Below are 18,326 nucleotides of genomic sequence, written 5' to 3' on the forward strand. Positions count from 1 at the left end.
TTTACTACCCAAGTGAGCACCTTTCCACGTGAGGGCGCGAGCTTGGAAACTGCACTCCTGCCTCTGTCCCCACAAATACCCATTACCTAGACGGCACTAGATGCCCCTCATTCCAGCCCCACAGGCCCTGGGCTTCCTTCTATGGGGCAGCACTCACAGCCATCCTTTATCCCAATCGCGTGTCTAATCTCGTGTCTGCCCACTTACCTCTTCCTCATAATGGTGAGCTCCTTGAGGGTCAGTTGACATAGCTCCAGACACATAGTAGGTGATTAATAATTCATTTGTTCAATAACCATTAACTGAGCAGCCAAAAGATGTCAGGTAAGGGGCATACAACCAGGGCAACACACAGCACCTGCCTTCCTGGGTCTCCCCTCTATAGGAGACAGACAAATCAACGCAATCCTGTGCATGCTTACATTCTGGAAACAGGGCCTTAGAGGTGCAAAGAGTAGGGATGGGGTGTGGGCAGTGTCTGAGAAGGCTTCCGAGAGGAAGAAGTGTTCAAAGTGAGATTGAATGAATGAATGAATGAATGAATGAATGAATGAATGAATGAGTACATAAATGCAATTACTAAAACTGGCGCCCAAGGGCTGAGCTGACCAGCAGCCGCACGGAATCAAGGCTAAACCCCTGAAATAATGACCCAGGGAGCCTCATCCAGGAGTGAAACTTTGGGGATGGGCATACTGTGGGGCAGGGAGGTAGGCCCATCCTATCACAGGTTATAGTCCTGTCTATCGGTACCTGGCTGTGTGACCTTGGGCCAGTCACTCTCTCTGGGCCTTGGGTTTCTTAGCTATAAAATAGGAAGGGGGTGATTCTTATCTATAGTCCTAATTGAGAACATGATCCTATCCCAGAGGGAGGATTTACTGTGTAGTGATGCCTGGGTGCTGAAGATGCAGAGAAACACTGAGCAGAGAGTTACTGAATCAGAACTTAAACCCTGACTGATTCTGTAACCTCTATTCCTTTTTTCCATGAGGCCATGTAACCATATCTCACGAGGTCTGGGAAGACTTCACAGAGAAGACCCCTGAGCTGAAATGTTAAGATGAGCAGGATTTTAATCAGTGGAGGAGAGCACTACTGAAACAGAAGGTACAGCACGAGCAAAGGTGTAGAGAGAGCAATGAGCCTGGCATGAAGAGGGATGTCCCTGGTGACGGTGGTGGGCAGCCTGACCTGGCGAGGGCAGGGGATTCACATTGGGGAACAGTAGGAGATGCCGACGGCTTCATCCTGCAGGCTCTCGGGTCTCAGCCCAAGCCCCACCAGTCACTGTGCGGCTGGCACAGCAGCTGGAAGAACTGGGAATAGGCCACAATTAGAGTTGGGACAGTCTGATGAGCATCAGAGATGACGGTGACCTGGGCAGTGGCCTCCCAGGCTCTGGAAGTTCAGAAGAGTGAGGTGCCTGGCGCAGCCCAATGGCTCAGTTGGTTAGAGCGCAGCTCTGAGCAACAGGGTTGCCGGTTCGATTTCCACATGGGCCTGTGAGCTGCGCCCTCCACAACTAGACTGAAGGACAGTGACTTGACATGGAGCTGATGGGTCCTGGAGAAACACACTGTTCCCCAATACTCCCCAATAAAAGTTTTTAAAAAAGAGTGAGGTGAGGTGCCAGGTAGGTCCCTCATATGAACTCAGACCCAAGACCTGATTATAAGGACAGGGTAAAATCAACGGCCCAATTACCAAAATAAATGATTATGAAGAAATAATCTCATCAGTCTATTGTGTTGAGCACACATGCCAGGCACCGTTCTGGGCACTAGGAATACATTGCTGAACAGTTCCTATGAAAGAACCTTGGCCTTGGGGAGTTTATATTCTATCAAGGGAGACACATTCAACCGACAAATTATAAAATGAAATGTCTGTCTAATCATCATGTTGTTCTGTAGGGTAAGAGGACAGAGCAATGGGGCAGAATGGTAGGTGTGTTATTTAAAATCAGGTGGTCAGGGGAGGTGTCTCAGAGGAGCTGGTCATTGAGTAGTGACCTGAATAAACTAAAGGAGCAAGATGCAGGGTCTAGGGGAAAAGCATTCCAGATGGAGGGAACAGCAAGTACAAAGGCTCTGAGGCAAGAACGTCCTTGACATATTCCTGCAGGGAGGGCTTGTGGCAGCAGGGTAGTAAAATAGAAGGAGAGTGGTAAAAAAAAAAAAAAATGAGTTTGGAAAAGCAGCTAGAGGTCACACCATCTAGGACCTAGTATACTATAGTGAACAGTTTGGTTTCAAGAAAGGTAACAAGTCAACATTCCAGAGCATTCCATCTGTGCCCAGTACTATTGAGCAATCAGTATACATTAAGTGGGATTTTAAAAGTGACAGGGGTGGGGAGGGGTTGGTGTGATTATCGACATTTAACAGATGAAGAAACTGAGGCTTGGATAAGTGAAGTCCTCAGCACCTGCTCTCAGCTACTGGCGTTCTTCTCACTTGAGGTTTGGTATTGGTCCTGGAATCTGAGCTGGGAGATGAGCCTGCAGGGGGAGGCAAAGTGAGCCAGCTGCAGGGTTGTTATTGTAATACCTGCGTGTACACATAGCTGTGTGGATTAGACTGGCAGTGTAGCTAATGGCACGTAGGTATAAGTTTGGGGGCTGAAGAGGAGGTGAGAGGCTGAGACAGTCTGGCGCTGTGGAGAGAATACTACCCTCTCATCAGAGGCTCCTGTGCCCCCAGAGCGCCTGTGCTGGCCGCCACAGCACTGTCTTCCCTACATTGAGTGGCCTGTTTATGCCCGGTGCCCCCACGGACTACGAGCTTCTCTAGTCATGCTCATGGTAGCTTTGCCATCTACACAATCCTGGAAACTTAACACTTCATACTAAAAGTAGTTACGTGGGTTACACACCTGACTTATGGCTCACTACTTTCTGGCTGTGTGACCCTAGGCAAGAAACTTGCCTTCTCTGAACATCAGTTTCTCACCTGGAAAACAGCAATAATAATAGTATCTACTTAACGGGGTTGTAGTGAGGACCCAAGTAATACAATACAAAAGGCCCAGGACAGAAATGCCCAGGATAGAAAGCACTTAGTTAGCTGCTACTATAACTAGGCGCCCAATATGGCTTTACGGAGCTAAGTTCTTGAACTTCCCCGTCTGGGTCTTGTTTTATTCAGCCTATGTACAGGTTGAAAGTAGAACGTTCCTATGAAACCTTTTGTAAGCGAAATGGCGTGAAGCAATTACCGTAGGACACATCTTGTTAACAGCTGCACAAAATAAATCAAGATAAAGCCCAGATGCTCACAGACACAGTTCAAAGGTATGTTTGCTTGATGCTGAAATGCTGAGAGTTATTCCCAGGGAAGGAGCTTGGCAGTGCCAATCTAGCTACTCTGGGTACATGCTGCCTCTATAACTGGCTGGCTGCAAAACAAACACTGAATGCTAGTATTGTTTTTCCGTCTTTTTTCGTAAAAGCAAAAATCCTCTTTGGATATTGTTTTGTTAGTGAGAACAGGTACTAACGTAATTCTTTCCTAAAAGGGAAGTGGCATAAAGTGAACTTTTGAAAAGTGGGGGATACCTATATTCCTGTACCGAGCACAATGCTGCACAGATTGAGTTCGACAAAAGAGTCAAAGTATTTAATAAAATGACTGAATTAACAGGCCTCAGTTTTTGCAGCTGTAAAATGAGAGACTGGCTTAGGAAAGAAATCTCTGAGCCTTTCCCTAGCTCAACCAGACTAGGCTTCCAGGGGGATCCTAGGCATGCCCCCGTCCCCTAAATGGTGAGCTCCCTTTAGTGAAGCCCCACATTGGCCTGTCCTATCTTCTATTGGCAGGAATCCTGAAAAACAGGGGCATGCTGACAGGGCAGATGCCATCAGGCCTACGGTGGCAGGTTAGGCAGAAGAGGAAGAGGGTGTCAGTTTCTGCATGGGTCTTTGGTAGATATCCATGCAGGGCACAGGGGTCTGACACAAAGCCCAAACTTGCTGTTCGGCTGCCTGGCAGGCACCTGGGGCTTTCCAGGCATCACCCAGGAGCTGGGGATTGAAGAAACCCCCAACCATTACCAGTCCTCTAGCTAGAAAGCCTCTCAGCCCTGAACAAAATGGAAATGGAAGAAAGGATATGCCACCACCTTACTGAATAAGGTGTCATTTGAGACCTAAGAGTACACACATGCCAAATCCTCTCTCCAGCCTGCGCTTCCCCTGCGGCTGCTCCTCTGACTTCCTACCCAGGTTCCAGTTGGCATTGTCAGATGGGATCCATGACTAGGTCTCACAGGTGTGGTCAGGGCAATCTGTGGGTGTGGTAGAAAAGGCCTAGGGGTTCCATCTCGTCTGATCTCGGAAGCTAAGCAGGGTCGGGCCTGGTTAGTACTTGGATGGGAGACCGCCTGGGAATACCGGGTCCTGTAGGCTTTCGATCTCGTCAGAAAAGGCCTAGGGGAAGGTATGAGCCCCTTTGCAGGTCAATGACATGTGAGGGTAGAATAGTTGGGGCAGCTGGCTGTCTTCCAACTGCTTTCTCCCTGAGCCTTAGAACTGGCACTGCCAAGAGTCCCAGGAATGGGGCCCTGAAGTTGGAGTAATTTGGGCATTTGACTTGGAAGAAGGGCATCAGCAGCCCTTTGTTTCCCTGGGGCAGGGAGACAGGTCAGCCATTTGGAAGATCAGAAGATGAGCAGACATGCTGACCAGGCCAAAGCCTCCGGGTCCATGAAAGGTCAACATAGGAGATACCAGAAGAACCTGGGGCTGAAATGACCTTCTCTAAAGATAGCAGGCTGCCCCTACCCCCAAACCTTCCTGACCTTGGGCCTCAATCCCCTCCCTAAGATGAGCAAAAATGCATGATGCCACATAACTTATCACCACTGAAATCAATTGCAAGCTTAGTGTACCTTTCCCTGGGGAATGTAAGTTCCACGAGGACAGGCTAGGTCTGTCTTGTTCACTGTTGTGCACAGTGCCTATGATGTTGGAGATATTCACCATATTGTGAAAGAGAGGGAGAGGGAAGGAAGGGAAGGAGAAAGAAAGGAAAGGACAGAGGGAAGGAGGGAGGGAGGAAAACTGAGTGGGCAAAGGGAAGCTCATTTTCCTATCACCTAAAAGCTGGGAGGTAGAGATGGGGGCAGGTAGAGAGAAGAACCAGAACACTGTGTTCAGCATCCAGAAAGGGCCTCCAGAATGGGCTGAAGTTGCTGACCCAGGCCAGCTGCCAACATCTGTGGAGAAGGGGAGCTTGGTCCCCCTCACTTGGGCAGTGGGCCATCAGCTCAGAAAACCAAACTTATCTCTCTTCTGGACTGACACCTGACAGGCTCTGTGCCCCTTCCATTTGGGGCGGGGGAGGGTAGGGATGGGAGACCTCACTGATTCCTTCCTCCTCTTCCAGGAGCCCTCCTGTCTCGGGAGATGGCTTTTCCCACCCACAGAGTCTCCTTGTCTCTCACTAGGATGGTTAATAAACTCAAGGGTGACATTAATTGCCATCAGGCATTAGGGGCCTAATGAGAATCATTTTCCTTGACGACTCCAGCACCTTCCATCCCCAGGGCCTCCAAGAGCCTGCCAGCCCTCTCCAAGCTGCACCTCTGAGCTCCAGACAGATGTGACATGGGTGAGGGGCAAAAGCTGCTCTCCAGGGGCCCCAGTACCGGAGTGGAGACAGCAACAGCCCCAAGCCAGGGAGGAGGAAGGTTTCCAGGAACGGCCCAAGCCCATTTTTCAAAAAGAAAATATCACTATCCAAGATGAACAGGAAACTCACAAGGTCAAGAGGTCTAGGAATAGGACCCAGTCAGGCTGATGGGGAACTGAAACAGCACTGCCAGCTGTCCTTGCTCTGGCCTATTTCGCCCCACAGTCTGGTTGAATGCAGAGGTATGGGGGGGAGGTGACCCTCAAGATCCACAGCCTCCCACCCCCATAAGAGCTATGCCCATAGGATTGAAAGCCCTGTCCCTCCAGAGTAGGGCAGCATTGAGACCCGGCCCCTGGGGATTGGAGCGTGATACCCAACGATGCTCTAAAATCATTGCCATTTATCGGATGCCTGCCTGGCTGACGGTTGACAGTTGACTTGTCAGGTCTGATCTGGGGTGCACTCTAGTGGAACGGGCCTGATGGTTGGAAAGGAAGCCACCCCTTTCCCTGGCCAGCAGGTGCCTGGGTGAGTGTGCAAGAGGGACAGTTCCCCACCTCCATCCCATGACCCTGTAAGCGTTTGCAAAACAACCTGTGGGAAGGCACGTCCCCTCCTCTCCGCCCACCCCCTTCCCCGTCAGCGGACGGGTTTTCCCGAGCTGCGCCCCGACCCATCCCCAAAAGAAGCCGAACCGGCGAGCTCCGGCGCGGCCCGAGAGAAACTGGGAGGGGCAGCTCCGCTGATATCCACCCAGTGCCCCCCGAAAGCCCATCGCAGGCTCTGGGGGTGGGCGTAGGGTATTCCTGCTGTAAAACACCCCCGGCTCCCGCCTGGGAGCGTGCATCCTTTAAAAAGGGACACTGGTGGCTGCAGTGGCGTCTACCCGGGGAAATGCAGCCGCCGCAGTCGGCCAGCCCCACTCGGGCCCCGCGCGAGCCGGCCCTGGGGAGGAAAAATAAAACAAAACAGGGGCGAGGGGGATCGCGATGTCGGCCCTTGGCGGAGTCTCATGAAGGAGTCGCGCGCGCCCCCAGGCTGGGAATGCGGAATGGACACGTGGACAAGGGAGGGGAACTCGGAGGTGGCGGGTCTCCGTGGCGCGCGAGTCGTGGGCCGCGCGCTCCGGGGCCACGTGACCACGGGGGATCTGGGCGGGGGAGCGAGCGCGCCGGGCTCCGTGCCCGCTGCTGCCGGGGTGGGCGCTGAATCCCGGCCGCGGGAGGAGGGCGGGCGAGCGCGAGTGTGTGTCTCTCTCGTCATTTACGGCGGAGCAGCCGGCGCGAGCGCCGAGGCGGCGGCGACCGCTGGGTGCAACTGTGGCTCCCCCCACCTCCTCTTCCTTTGGCTCCTCGATTCTCCGTCTCCCCCCACACACGTCCCTGGGGAGCCGGGCCCCCTGCCGGCACCTCCTCTCCGCTCGGCCCCGTCCGCACCAGCTGCCGCCTCCCCGGCCGCGGGCTGCGCGGGCGCCGCGTGTCCCGGCCCCTGGCGTGGTGCCCAGGTCTGGCCGCCCGCAGCCCGTGCTGGCGCGGCGCTCCGCTCGCCCCCACTGACTCGGAGACCGAGCGCCCACGCTGGGCTGCACCGAGACGGCGGGCGATCGGGCGTCCCGGGTCAGGGCGGGGGCGGCCGGGAGGAGACGTCGGAGAGTCTGAACCCTGGAAAAGTTCAAGGTTTGTGCAGGTCCCCTCGGGGAAGGCGAGGTGCGAGGTGGAGCAGCGTGTCCCTCTGCTGAGACAGCAAGACCTGGGAGGAGAGGGGTGGCGGCCCAGAGCTGCGGTGGGCAGGCTGAGCCCCTCTCCATCCTCCTACGTTTACGGCCAAGAGGCTGGAGTCGGTGGCCAGGGCAGGAAGGGCTCGGTCAGGCCACTCCCTCCCTCAGTTCTCCCAGCCCCATCTCCACGGGGCAGCCGGCTCCGGCCGCGCCACGCGTGCCCCAGCCGCCGCGCCCATGCCCGGCCAGGCGGCGCTGAGCCGGCCTGTGTGCAGCCGGCGCCCTGGTCGAGACCGGAGAGGACGCGCTGGAGTCCGGGCGCGAGCTCAGTGAAGGCACCAGCCACCGGCCGCCCGCCTCGGGCATTGCTCCCCGGCGTCGCGGAGGGTGGTGGCGGCCCGCATCGCCGGTCTCAGCACTGCACGGAAACTTTTCCTTCTCCGGATGGATTAAAGTTGCCTGGGTTTTCTCTTTCGTTGTGAAAGAAACCATTCATTTGCACCTAACCTGGGATTTTTATGCTGGAGCTGCTGCAGGGCGTTTGGAGGAAGGAAGCCGCGCTACCCAAGTGGCGTTACTACCGAAATCGAAGAAACTGAAGCTTGTGGTGGAAACCTGCACCCTAGGGCGAGTTTGGATTCGAGCTGGGCCGCGGGGTTGGGGGACCCAGCACTTGGCTCTAGGCAGCCCCGGGGACGCCGGTGGCCACCGGCCGCGGGACCGCACGTGCGGCTCCCCCCTCGCTGCACAGATCCTGCGGGGGCACCAGCCAGGGAGGTGGAGGGTCCTCCCGCCGCGAGCTGCACCCCCACCCGCTCCGAAGGTGTAGCCGGCGGCGCCCGGGACGACCCTCCCCTCAAAGTGTCCCCGAATTGCACTCACTGGCCCCTAGAGCCTCAGCAGAGACAGCGGGGCGCCAAGGCCGTCCTGAGTTGGATGTGACCAAGCCCAGCCTGGGGCCAAGTCGTCGTGGACGGTTGCCCCCTCGGCCACCAGCCGCTCCCGCCCCGGCCATGGCCCCAGGGATGTCGGGCCGCCGCGGCGCCGCCCTGCTCTGCCTCTCGGCGCTGCTCGCCCTCGGTAAGTGTTGCGGCGCGGACTCCGGAGTACAGATGCGGCGGCCGCCGCTGGAGGGGCACAGAGGCTACTGGAGAAAGGCGAACCCCCACGCCGGACTCGCAGCCGCCGCTCCTAGCTGGGCATGTCAGGCTGCAGCTCGAGGTACCTCCATCCCCCAAGCCCTTCGGCGGGAGCGGCGGAGGCGAGCCCCGCCCTGGGGACCCAGCCCGGCCCAGGAAAAGGGCGGGGTGGGGGTGGGGAATCACTCCACGTCTCGGGGTGAGAAAGAAGGGTCCCCACCCGAGTGTCCGGGGGCGTGCCCTCCCACAGAAATCTACAGGGATCCGAGGGATCTACTAGATCCTGTCCGGCCGCCTCTCCTGCCACTCCCTCCCTGGCAGCCAGCTGGGCCGGGGGCTGTCGGGGTCCGTGGGGACCGTGTCTTCCCTCGTGCCTGGCGCACAGGCTGGTGCGGGCCGCGCCGCCCGCTGCCTCGCTGCCTGAGGCAGTCTTGGAGAAGGAAAGTGGACTGACAGGGGCGCGGGAAGCCGCGGCGGCTCGCCGGCCAGCCGTCCTGTGAGCTGCATCTAAATGGCCGGCTTAGCGGAGCCCGGAGGGCGGGGGTCCGGGTGGCCAGCGCCGGCTGGGCGGCGGGCGGCGCGCCGAGCGAGCGGGAGCCGCGCTCTCGCGTTCTGCAATCTGTTGCGTCGGCTCCCCAGGCTCGCCCGGGGCTCAGCGGTGAAGGAGGTGGCAGAGGGAGGGGCCGGGTTGATGCGCTTTGGCAGTGGGACAGGTGGGGGACAGAGGGTCTCTGAACGGCCCCCCAGAGTGGGGACGCAGATCCGACGGAAGGAGCCTGCAGTGGGCCTTCCGCAAGCTGGAGGCGCTCCAGGAGGAGACGGGAGAAGACTGAAGGGGGAGGGAGAAGAATGGAGAAGAGAGAGGGGTCCTCTTCTCCCTCCCAACATGAAACCAACAGGCCTGGGACACATTTCCCTAACCAGCGCGGAGTGGGTGGGGGGAGGGAGGCTTCCCCCCACGCTGAGGCAACGTGAGGTTGCCCCACGCTGAGAGGTGAGCCTAGACCGGCTGGAGAGGTACTTGGATGGCAGGGAGAGTGGGTTCTCCGCGTGGGCGGAGGACCCTCCATGTGTCTTGCTCCGCTGTTGTCCACAACTGTCCAGCCCTGCCCTAGGAGCCTGCCTAAGCTCGCTGTGAGCGCGCCCAAGGGCGCTGAGCAGCGGCCTCTCACCCTGACCAAGGCGCTTTCTCAAGGTTGAAAGCGTAGCGAAAGGAATGGCTCTGGGAATACAGGGTCCTGAGGCTCCGAGGGAGTGGGGGCGGGGCAGGCTGACCTCCCTCTCCCGATGGATTGCTTCTTCCATGCTGCGAACTGTTTTGCGGTCAGTTCACCAGCCCCAGCCAACCTCAGTTCATTATCAGAAAAATGGGTAGGGCAGCGTTGGGGGAAGGGCAAGGGGTGTGCAGCTGGGAGCCTGAAATCTCAGTTCCATATGCAAGACTGAAGGTGGGGAGGGGTTGGGGAGGTGGGCTCTGAGAGTCTGCGCCCTGGAGCTGCGCGGGCTGCACTGTGACTGCCCTGGTGAACAGGGAGTTTGGGCGCTTGGCAGGAGGAAACTGAGCTTAGGTCTGGGTCTAGGCATGGTTCTCCCGCCTCCTGCCTCTTGCTGCCTGAGTTCCCTTCCCAAAGCCAGGCCATGGCCCCACCTCCGGACAGCTTATTTAGGTTCTCCCTGCCCACCTTCCTGAGCCCTCAACCTGGTATTAAAGAGCCTTTCCCCTCCCTCACCTACCAGAACCCTGCGTGCTTTCTAAGACCCAGCTCCAGGTGCTTTGCTGTCTTGGCTCTGCTTCTCTTGGAGTGGTAGCAATCTGCCTCATTTCCTCCTTAGATGCCTGTGTCTTTGTGCCCCGTGTTTCCTGGAGTGGTAAGGACAGAACCATGGGCTGATTCTTCTCTGTGCCTCCACAGAGCCAGTGCCCGGGGCACTCAGGGCCCAGGGTTGGCTGTTGATCAGTAAGCAGCTATTTGAGGAGGTGGGGGGGGGCCCTGAGTAGGCATTTCCCCCTCCTAATTACCTATCTGATTCCCTTTCCAAGCTCCTTTCCTGAGTCCCCATCCCATGCCTCTGTCTCCCCTTCCTCAACGAAGAGTGTCAGCAGATGCTTAAAACTAGGGGACCCTCCTCAGATGGATATGGCCAGAATCACTAGAGACCCTTCCCCCAGAAAATTCCATCTGCCATGGGGCTTCCTCTTTCAGGGCTGCCTAACATCCATCCACCCACTGAAACTGTCCCTTTAGTCAGGGAAAGAGTACATGGATTTACCCTGACATCCAGCTAACTCTTGGTTGGGAGTTCTGGGCTCTTCAGAGATGCTGGGGGGTGGGAGCAGTTGCAGTTTTTTGTGTGTCTGGCAGGCTACTGGGTTCTGCAGGGTTCTGACCACAGAGCCAGACTGGGAGCCAAAGAGCCTGGGTTTCTGTCTGACTCCGGCGCCATCAGGCAGGGTGACCTTGGGCTGCCTCCCTCATGTTTCCCATCTTCCAGAAGCAGTGTGGCCTCTGGCCCATCCCTCCCCTGCTTACTCTCTGCCAGCACGGAGCCCCACTACCTTTCAGGCCCCAGTTCAGCCTGTAGGCTGGCAGCCTGTACGCTGCTCCCAGTCTCAGGGCTTCCACCAGAGAACATCTGAGAAGGCCACTTTCCTGAATTTGGTCTTTGGGGAGGCTTTCTGATCTATTTTCAGTTTGAATAGTTTGGGGAAGCAGGGTGGTGGTTACATCTGTTGGAGAGCTGATTATGTCAGGCCCCTACTCAGTAACCTTCACTGGCTCCCCACTACCTATAGGATCAAAGATATACTCTCCACCCTGCCCCCAGCATCCAAGGTCCTTTATGATCTTGTCTCAAGCCACGTCTTCACTTCTGTAGCACTGCCCTCTCTCCATCCTCCATGCATCTTATGAGGGATTGCTTTTCTCATCTTCCTGCCTTTCTGCATTTCCACCTACCAGCCCCTCCATCTGGCATACCCTGCCTTCAGAAATCCTTACCTAGCCTTCAAAGCCCAACTCAAACACCACCTCCTCCAAGGAGTCTGCCTAGATTACCCCTTAGCTTCTCACCAATAGCCCCGATTCCCCCAACAGAAGTAATTGATCTCTTGCCCGTGTTGCCATGGCCCATCATGCTGCCTTTGCAGCACTCCTCACAGGCTGCAGTGCATGTGTGTGAAGGGTATATGTGGGCACATTTATATGTGATCCCCACACACTTGCATTTCTGGCAGGAGCCATGTCTTCTTGGTTTTGACCCACTCTCCAGTGTTTGACATATAGTGGGTGCTGAGAAGAAATTAATGGGGTGGGAAGACAACTCTGTATTGGGGGGCCCTCCCAGTGTCAATTGAAAAGGGAGTTCTGGGGTGTGGGACAGAGGAGGGGACAGGAGACAGGCAGAGACACCAGGAAGAGAGGAAGGGGATGGGACAAGGCCATGCCACACCCCACAAGTGGCACATATAGGATACCTGTGTCGGGGGCGACATGTCATAGCATAGCTCCGTAGGGTATGAATGTAGTGTCCCATGACACTCTGACACATGATCTCAAGTGCATGTGTCCTCGCCTTTGTGGTCACCAGCCTGGCACCCTGAGTTTCTCCTCCAGGTTATGTTCACGCTTTGTCCATCACAAGCTCTGGGCTCCTTGGAGATACAGGAGGGACGCAACAGAACAGGGTCAGTGCCAGGCAGTGGACAGCTCCCTCACTGCTGGAGTAAGGAAGGCTTGTCCCCGTAACCTAAGCCCCACACACACCCATCTTCTCCCCGGCCACACAGAGCCCTTTGCCACAACACACCCTTGTAATATTTAAGACCAGTAGGTGGGGATGTATTATAAACTTGGTGGCAGAAAATGAGCTTTCCTGGAATCCATTCTGAGCATAGCTGAGTGCTTGGCTGTAGGAGATAAGGCCACTGTGGAATAGGAGGGTGGGACCTCGGCATCTCCTCACTGGGGGCATGTTTGAAACTGATGGACCCCAGGCCTGATATTATAGTGAGTGCTCGTGATGCTGCAGAAATTGAGACCCCGAGAGGCACCAACTCGAACTACCAGGGTCTGTCCACTGAACCAGGGGCAGGAAGTGTGTGTTGGGTGGAGGGTCTTGCTTTGTTGCTCTACTCATAATGTCCATTCACAAGGCTGAAACTGAATGAGATCACGACCATCACATGCAACCCTGGTGTGGATGAGGAAACGGGCACTCCTAGAGGGAAAGGGGTTGGCCGAGGTCATCCTGCCAGTTGGTTCTGGAATCAGGACTAGCACCAGACTCCAAAGAGGGTTCCTGGATTGGCGGTCTGCTCCAGACCCCTCAACAGAGATTCTACCACCTCTGTCATCCCCTCTCTCCGGGGCTTTGTCCCAATATCTGCTTCAGGCCTCAATCTAGCCTCGGGTCTCGAGCAAGCAAGATAATCTCCAGTAGCTTTAATAAACCTTGCCAAGGAGGGAATGCAGAGCGGTTTGGGACCTGATTTTCCGCTTCCTTTTATGAGCTCGAAGTCCAGTGGAGGAGAAGAGAAAGGGGTCCAGTTCTGAAATTCAAGGCAATTTGAAATCAGAGTCCCCAGGACACAGGAAACGGGTTCAAATCCTAACTTTGTCATCAACTTACTGTGCTGCCACAGGAAAGTGACCTCCCTCTCTGAGTCTTTTCCTCCTCTGCCAAGTGAGAGGCAAGGGACGATGCCTGCCAAGCCCCCTTCCAACTCTCTTGTTCCGTGATGGAGAAGGCTCTGGTTATCTCCCTTATGTTTCTCTACCCCAGGCCCATGCCTCCCTCCACTGATGCCCACAGCAGATGCTGACAAGTAGATACGATTGTTCTTCCCCATTCCCTCCCAAGAGTCGCCCTTACTTCTTTTTTGCCAGCGCTCAGTACAGAATTTTAATAAGAGATGAATGAATCAGTTGTGTGTGTTTTTAAAGAAAATAAATTTCTTTTTCTATTTTCCTTCTCTGTGCTTTTAAATGAAAAGTGGGTCTCCTTATCATCAATTCGTTGGGCTGTGCCATCCCCGCCCCAGTCCCCAAGGATGGAGCAGTGTATCAGGGAGCACCAACACTCTGCTAGCTACTGCCCTAGTCACTAGAGGACACATAGATGGCCGGGGGGGGGGAGGCACTGAGACAGGTGAGGTAACAGAGAGGGGCCAAACCCCCCTCTAGACACAGGCTGAGAGTCCAGAAGTCATTATCTCCTTTCCTCTGCTGTTTGCCTCTTTCAGCTCCTCTCCTCCCCCCTGTACCTCCACAACACACACACACACACACACACACACACACACACACACACACACACACACACACACACACCCCTCCACCCCAGGTCTGCTGGCTGGCAGACAACCCAGCAGGATGAAGTGGAAAATGGAAGCAATTACCTGGATTATTCAATGCTTGTTGCACGAATGAATGAATGCATGCAAGAAGGACTAATTCAGTGCAAAAAAGAGTGGAAGATGTAATTCAAGACAATCCATTTTTGCCTAAATTATCTAGATAATCATCTGTCTTTGGAAAGTTCTGCTTTTTATCAAACTTAAATCCTTCCTATTGCATTCCCACCCACACCTTTTTGGCCTGTGAAGATGGGCAACTGGTCACTGTCTTCTCTTGAATGGGTTCTTCTGTTCAGTTCAAACTGGAGTCTGTGGGCAGGCTGTGTGCTTGCTGGCAGAATTTCTCAGCTTGTGTCGTTTCCTGGGCCCGTCTCTCAGGATCCTCAGAGCCCGGAGAGGGACATGCCCAGGGTCACCCTGGTAACTGGGATGACATTCAAAATGGTCCAGGTTCTCTGACATGGCTCCATCCAAGACTTCAGGTCTGCACGGCATCAGAACCCGCAGGGCAAGCTGCTGGTGCTGAGAGAGAACAGGTGGACAGGACACCCTTAACCCTAAGCCTGTCCCCAGGGACACGGCCAGCCCCAGAGGTGTCCAACCCTTAAACAAAATCATCCACAGTCATACTTAGTGACCTCTTGTCTGCTTTTCTGAGGGAGACGAGGGAGGAGGGGAGATGGTTTCTGCCCCTGGGGAGTGCCCAGTGTGATAAGGGACACAGAGTCTTGTCTTCAGAGAGGACCCAATCTGACAGAGGCACAGCCCCAACCTTCAGAGGTGGCCTTTGTCCCTTCACATGGTCTGATGGTGAGGGACAAGATGACCACCTTTGTCCAGAGGTTGTAGCCCCTTCTCCCCCGGCATGCCTTCCCCCACTCCCTAGGGCTGTTGGGGAGCCTGGCTGTGGGCCAGAATGAGTGTATTTTTGGTGGCTTGGTACAAATAATGCTACAGACGTGTCACAGCAGGAGACGGTGTTGGTGGGGGCGAGCCATGCGGGCACACGCTCCCAAGAGCATCCACACATCACAGGCACCCACTGAGACGCTATGCTTGAGAGTTCTCACGATTCTTTGGAGTTCAGATCCATGGTCTCAAGGGCAAAGCTGAGGCTCAGTGAAGTCACACCAGCTCTTGAGGTTAGATTTTCTGACGCTGAACGTGGTGGTCTTCTTGCCATCCTTCTCTGCCTCGCACATGCAGGGAATAAGCACTGATATGGACAGACAGACATAGGGACCCATACCCCTGAGTGAGCCCCTCCCCGTCTGGCCCCAGGGATCTCGCCAGTCTCACCTTGAGCCCCTCTCCCCTTGCTCTGTAGGCTTCTTCCAGTCGCCTGAATGAGTCATGCTCTTTTCCATGTCAGAGCCCCCGTACATGCTGTTCCTTCTGACCAGACCACTTGTCCACTCCTATCTCCTACTCAGCCTTCAGGCCAGAGTGTATCCACACTGCCTCTTGGAAGCTTGCCCCGATTGTCAGATGAACACAGACCCATTACCCCCTGATTTTTCCTGTGTGTAACTGCACTGCCTGGCCTCTCTGCCGGCTGTACGCTGGAGTGGCCCTGGAAGGTTTGTGACCCTTCCCCTGTCTCTGTACTCCCCGGGGTCTACTGGAATGTCTGGAGTAAAGTAGGCATTTCATGCTTTGTCACATGAGTCAGTGTGCACGACTTGTACACGTAGACACCTGCCCCGACACTCCACAAGTATTCAGGGAGTGCTTACCATGGCCCAGGCACTTGTTGTAATCCGCGAATACAGCAAAATCCCTGCACTCGTGAGCCTATGTTCTTGTGGGGGCGGGCAGAAGGCAGACAGTAAATAATGAATATGTTAAATAAGCAAAGTACATAATATGTCAGAAGGCAAGAAGTGCTAAGGGAGAAAAGAAAAATAGTAGGGTAGGAGGAATTGGGAATTCCAGAGTGTGTGTGTGTGTGGGGGGGAGGGGTCTGTGCAGTATTAAAATGAGTGCTCAGTTGATCAAGTGTCATTAAGCCAACTGGAAGGAGGGGAGGGAGCAAACTCAGTGACTATCCGAATATTACAGAGCACCCGGCCCTGGGCCAGGCGAGGGCTTGACCATTCAAGGTGCAACAAGGAGGCCGAGGCACAGAGCAGATGAGGAAGGTGGGGAGGAGGCTAGGTAGGGAAGGGAGGCCCTTGTAAGACTGACTTGTGGGCTGAGTGAAATGGGAGCCATAGCAAGGGTTGGAGCAGGAGTGACCTGAGCTGACCTGCAGCTGCAGGCTTTCACAGCTCCAGGACCTGCGGGGCTGGGGACTGCAGGGAGGGACCCCTGTCTGCTCTCTGCAGCCTCTCGCCCGCTCACCATCCTGGCTTTGGCTGCCTTTCCTGCCACTCTAAAGCCACCCATCGGGGGTGGGCCCAGGGCGTTCATGGGGCAGACTGCACCCAAGGATTGGCAAGCTGGTGTCCAGACCTGCTGGGCCAAACTAGCCTTGTGGCTGTCCAGGTCTCTTTGGTGGGTGGGGCTCACTGTCTGCAAAATGGGGCTGCAGCACCAGGTGCTTCCCACAGCCTCTTGCTCAAACCATCGCCTCTGTGATGGAGGCCAAATGCCAGTGTCCTCATCTCTGCTGGGGCATTCAGGATGCCGAGCAATCCTCAGTTTCCTGCGAAGATTCGGACTTTTTAATTAATTATCTACCTTTACAAAAATTCTCTGCAGAGATGAGGCGCGTTTGCATGCCCTTGTTTGGACAGTGATCTTACACCACTCTGAGTTGCAGAGTATGCCCACCAGGACGTCGGCAGGCTCTCATGCTCAGGGAATGCAAAACCCAATTTCCCTGGATCGCTGGGCGCCTGGCAGCAACTCCGGATTACCTGTTGTTTTGACCTCTCTGCCTGTCCCTGTTTTATGTCTGCAAGTGCTCAGTCGGTGACTCCTCTTCCTACCACCAGTCCCTGCCGCCCTATGACCACTGCAGCCCATGCCTCTTAGCCAAGGAGGTGACATGCCTGAGGGCAACCCACATTCTCCCCTGCCCTGTGGGGAAAGACAGGCGTATGGGGCCTCTGTCCAATAGGAAGGAAATAGGAAAAATTGCCATTTTCTCAGCTGCCAACACAACAGAGAAATGATCTCAATTTTCTGTGGCTGTTTTCAGCAGGAGAAAAACTGCCATCCACCAGTCCTGTGCATGAGAGGTCTGAAATGCTAGGGAAAGGAGGTTGGAGCCGGGGAGGTGGTGGGTAGAGAAGCAGAGGGGATTGGCATGGTACAGAGGGCGGGGCTCACCACTTGGGCACTGCACCCCTCCTGCCGGGGAAGCCCTCCCCCACCCCAGCTCCCACTCAAGACACACCTGTGTTGGAGCAGCTATTGCATTTCTAGTTATCTTAATAGTCACTTCTATTAACTGAGCATCTACTATATGCCACGCTCTGTGCTGGGCACCAGGAATCATTCCCTGGGAGCCAGCCGTAGACTTTTCTGCTTCAGCTTGGTCCTGATGCTCATAACTCTCTCAAGTGTAGGGACTCTTTCCCTACACTTGGCTCTAAAACCAAACTGCCTGGCTTCATCACTTCATGTGTGATTTGGGGCAAGTTACTTAACCACTCGGTGCCTCAGTTTCCTTATCTGCAAATGATCATAAATGTCCTCAACTTATAGGGTTGTTGTGAGGATTAAATGAGGTATTATTCTATGTCGAATGTTTCGAATAGTGACTGGCCCATATGAAGCATCCAAAAATGATAGTCGTCAATATTATTGGTATTCATATTATAAGTACATGCCAGGGACCGTGTTAAGCATAAAAATGAAGACAACACAGTGTCTGTCTCATGAGGAGTTTCTAAGGTGGTGTCCCGGGGAGAGGAGCCATTTCTACACAGATTGTGCTAAAATGCAGTCATTGACATGCTGGAAGGGATCCAGAATGTTGTGGAGGGAGAAAAATCTCATCATTGTTTGAGGGATCTGGGGAGGCTTCGTGGAGACCTCGAGGTGCCACTTCAGGAGGCCTTAACCAGGTTATAGGATTCTCCCTCTGAAGGCTAATAAGTCAGCATCTCCTGTGTGTCTGAGCCCCTGGGGAAGGCAGAAATGCCAGGCAAAAATGATCGGTGGCCTACCAGCTCTGAGCCCAGCAGGGAGAGAGCCCAAGCTGCCTGTGAAGGAGCCACAGAAGGCTCAATGCAGGACATGTGGCTGGTAATTCTTTACCTGGATCATCTCTTAAGGCCTCTCAGGACTTTGACCCTTTGTTTCAAGGCAGCCCTGGGGAGCTGTTGAGCTGTTAGGGAGTGAGGGGTTGAAGTGATCACAGCAGGGTTCTCAACAACAACATGGTTGAGGGCAATTTGCGGACTGGAGCAATGTGGAAGGAAGCTGGTGCAGCAGCTGATGTGGGAGTGAGGGCTCTTGAGATGGGCAATGACCATTTTAAGTTATCAGAGTTTCCACCTCATAGAAAGAGCCCACACTTAGAAGCA

At 54.9% G+C, this 18,326-nt stretch overlaps 1 protein-coding gene across 1 annotated transcript in view; it reads left to right on the forward strand.

Moving 5' to 3' along the window:
- Positions 1-6,938: 6,938 nt before the first annotated feature.
- The window catches only part of TMEM132E (transmembrane protein 132E), a gene marked incomplete at its 5' end in the record, with an annotated part of 53,671 nt that continues 42,283 nt past the window's right edge, over positions 6,939-18,326 (forward strand). The window contains one exon of the mRNA XM_081028179.1: positions 6,939-8,433. Coding sequence (XP_080884305.1) covers positions 8,367-8,433 — 67 coding nt within the window. The remainder of the gene's footprint in view (positions 8,434-18,326) is intronic.

This window comes from Rhinolophus hipposideros (genome assembly GCF_964194185.1).
Source record: "Rhinolophus hipposideros genome assembly, chromosome: 20".
Lineage (NCBI taxonomy): Eukaryota > Metazoa > Chordata > Mammalia > Chiroptera > Rhinolophidae > Rhinolophus > Rhinolophus hipposideros.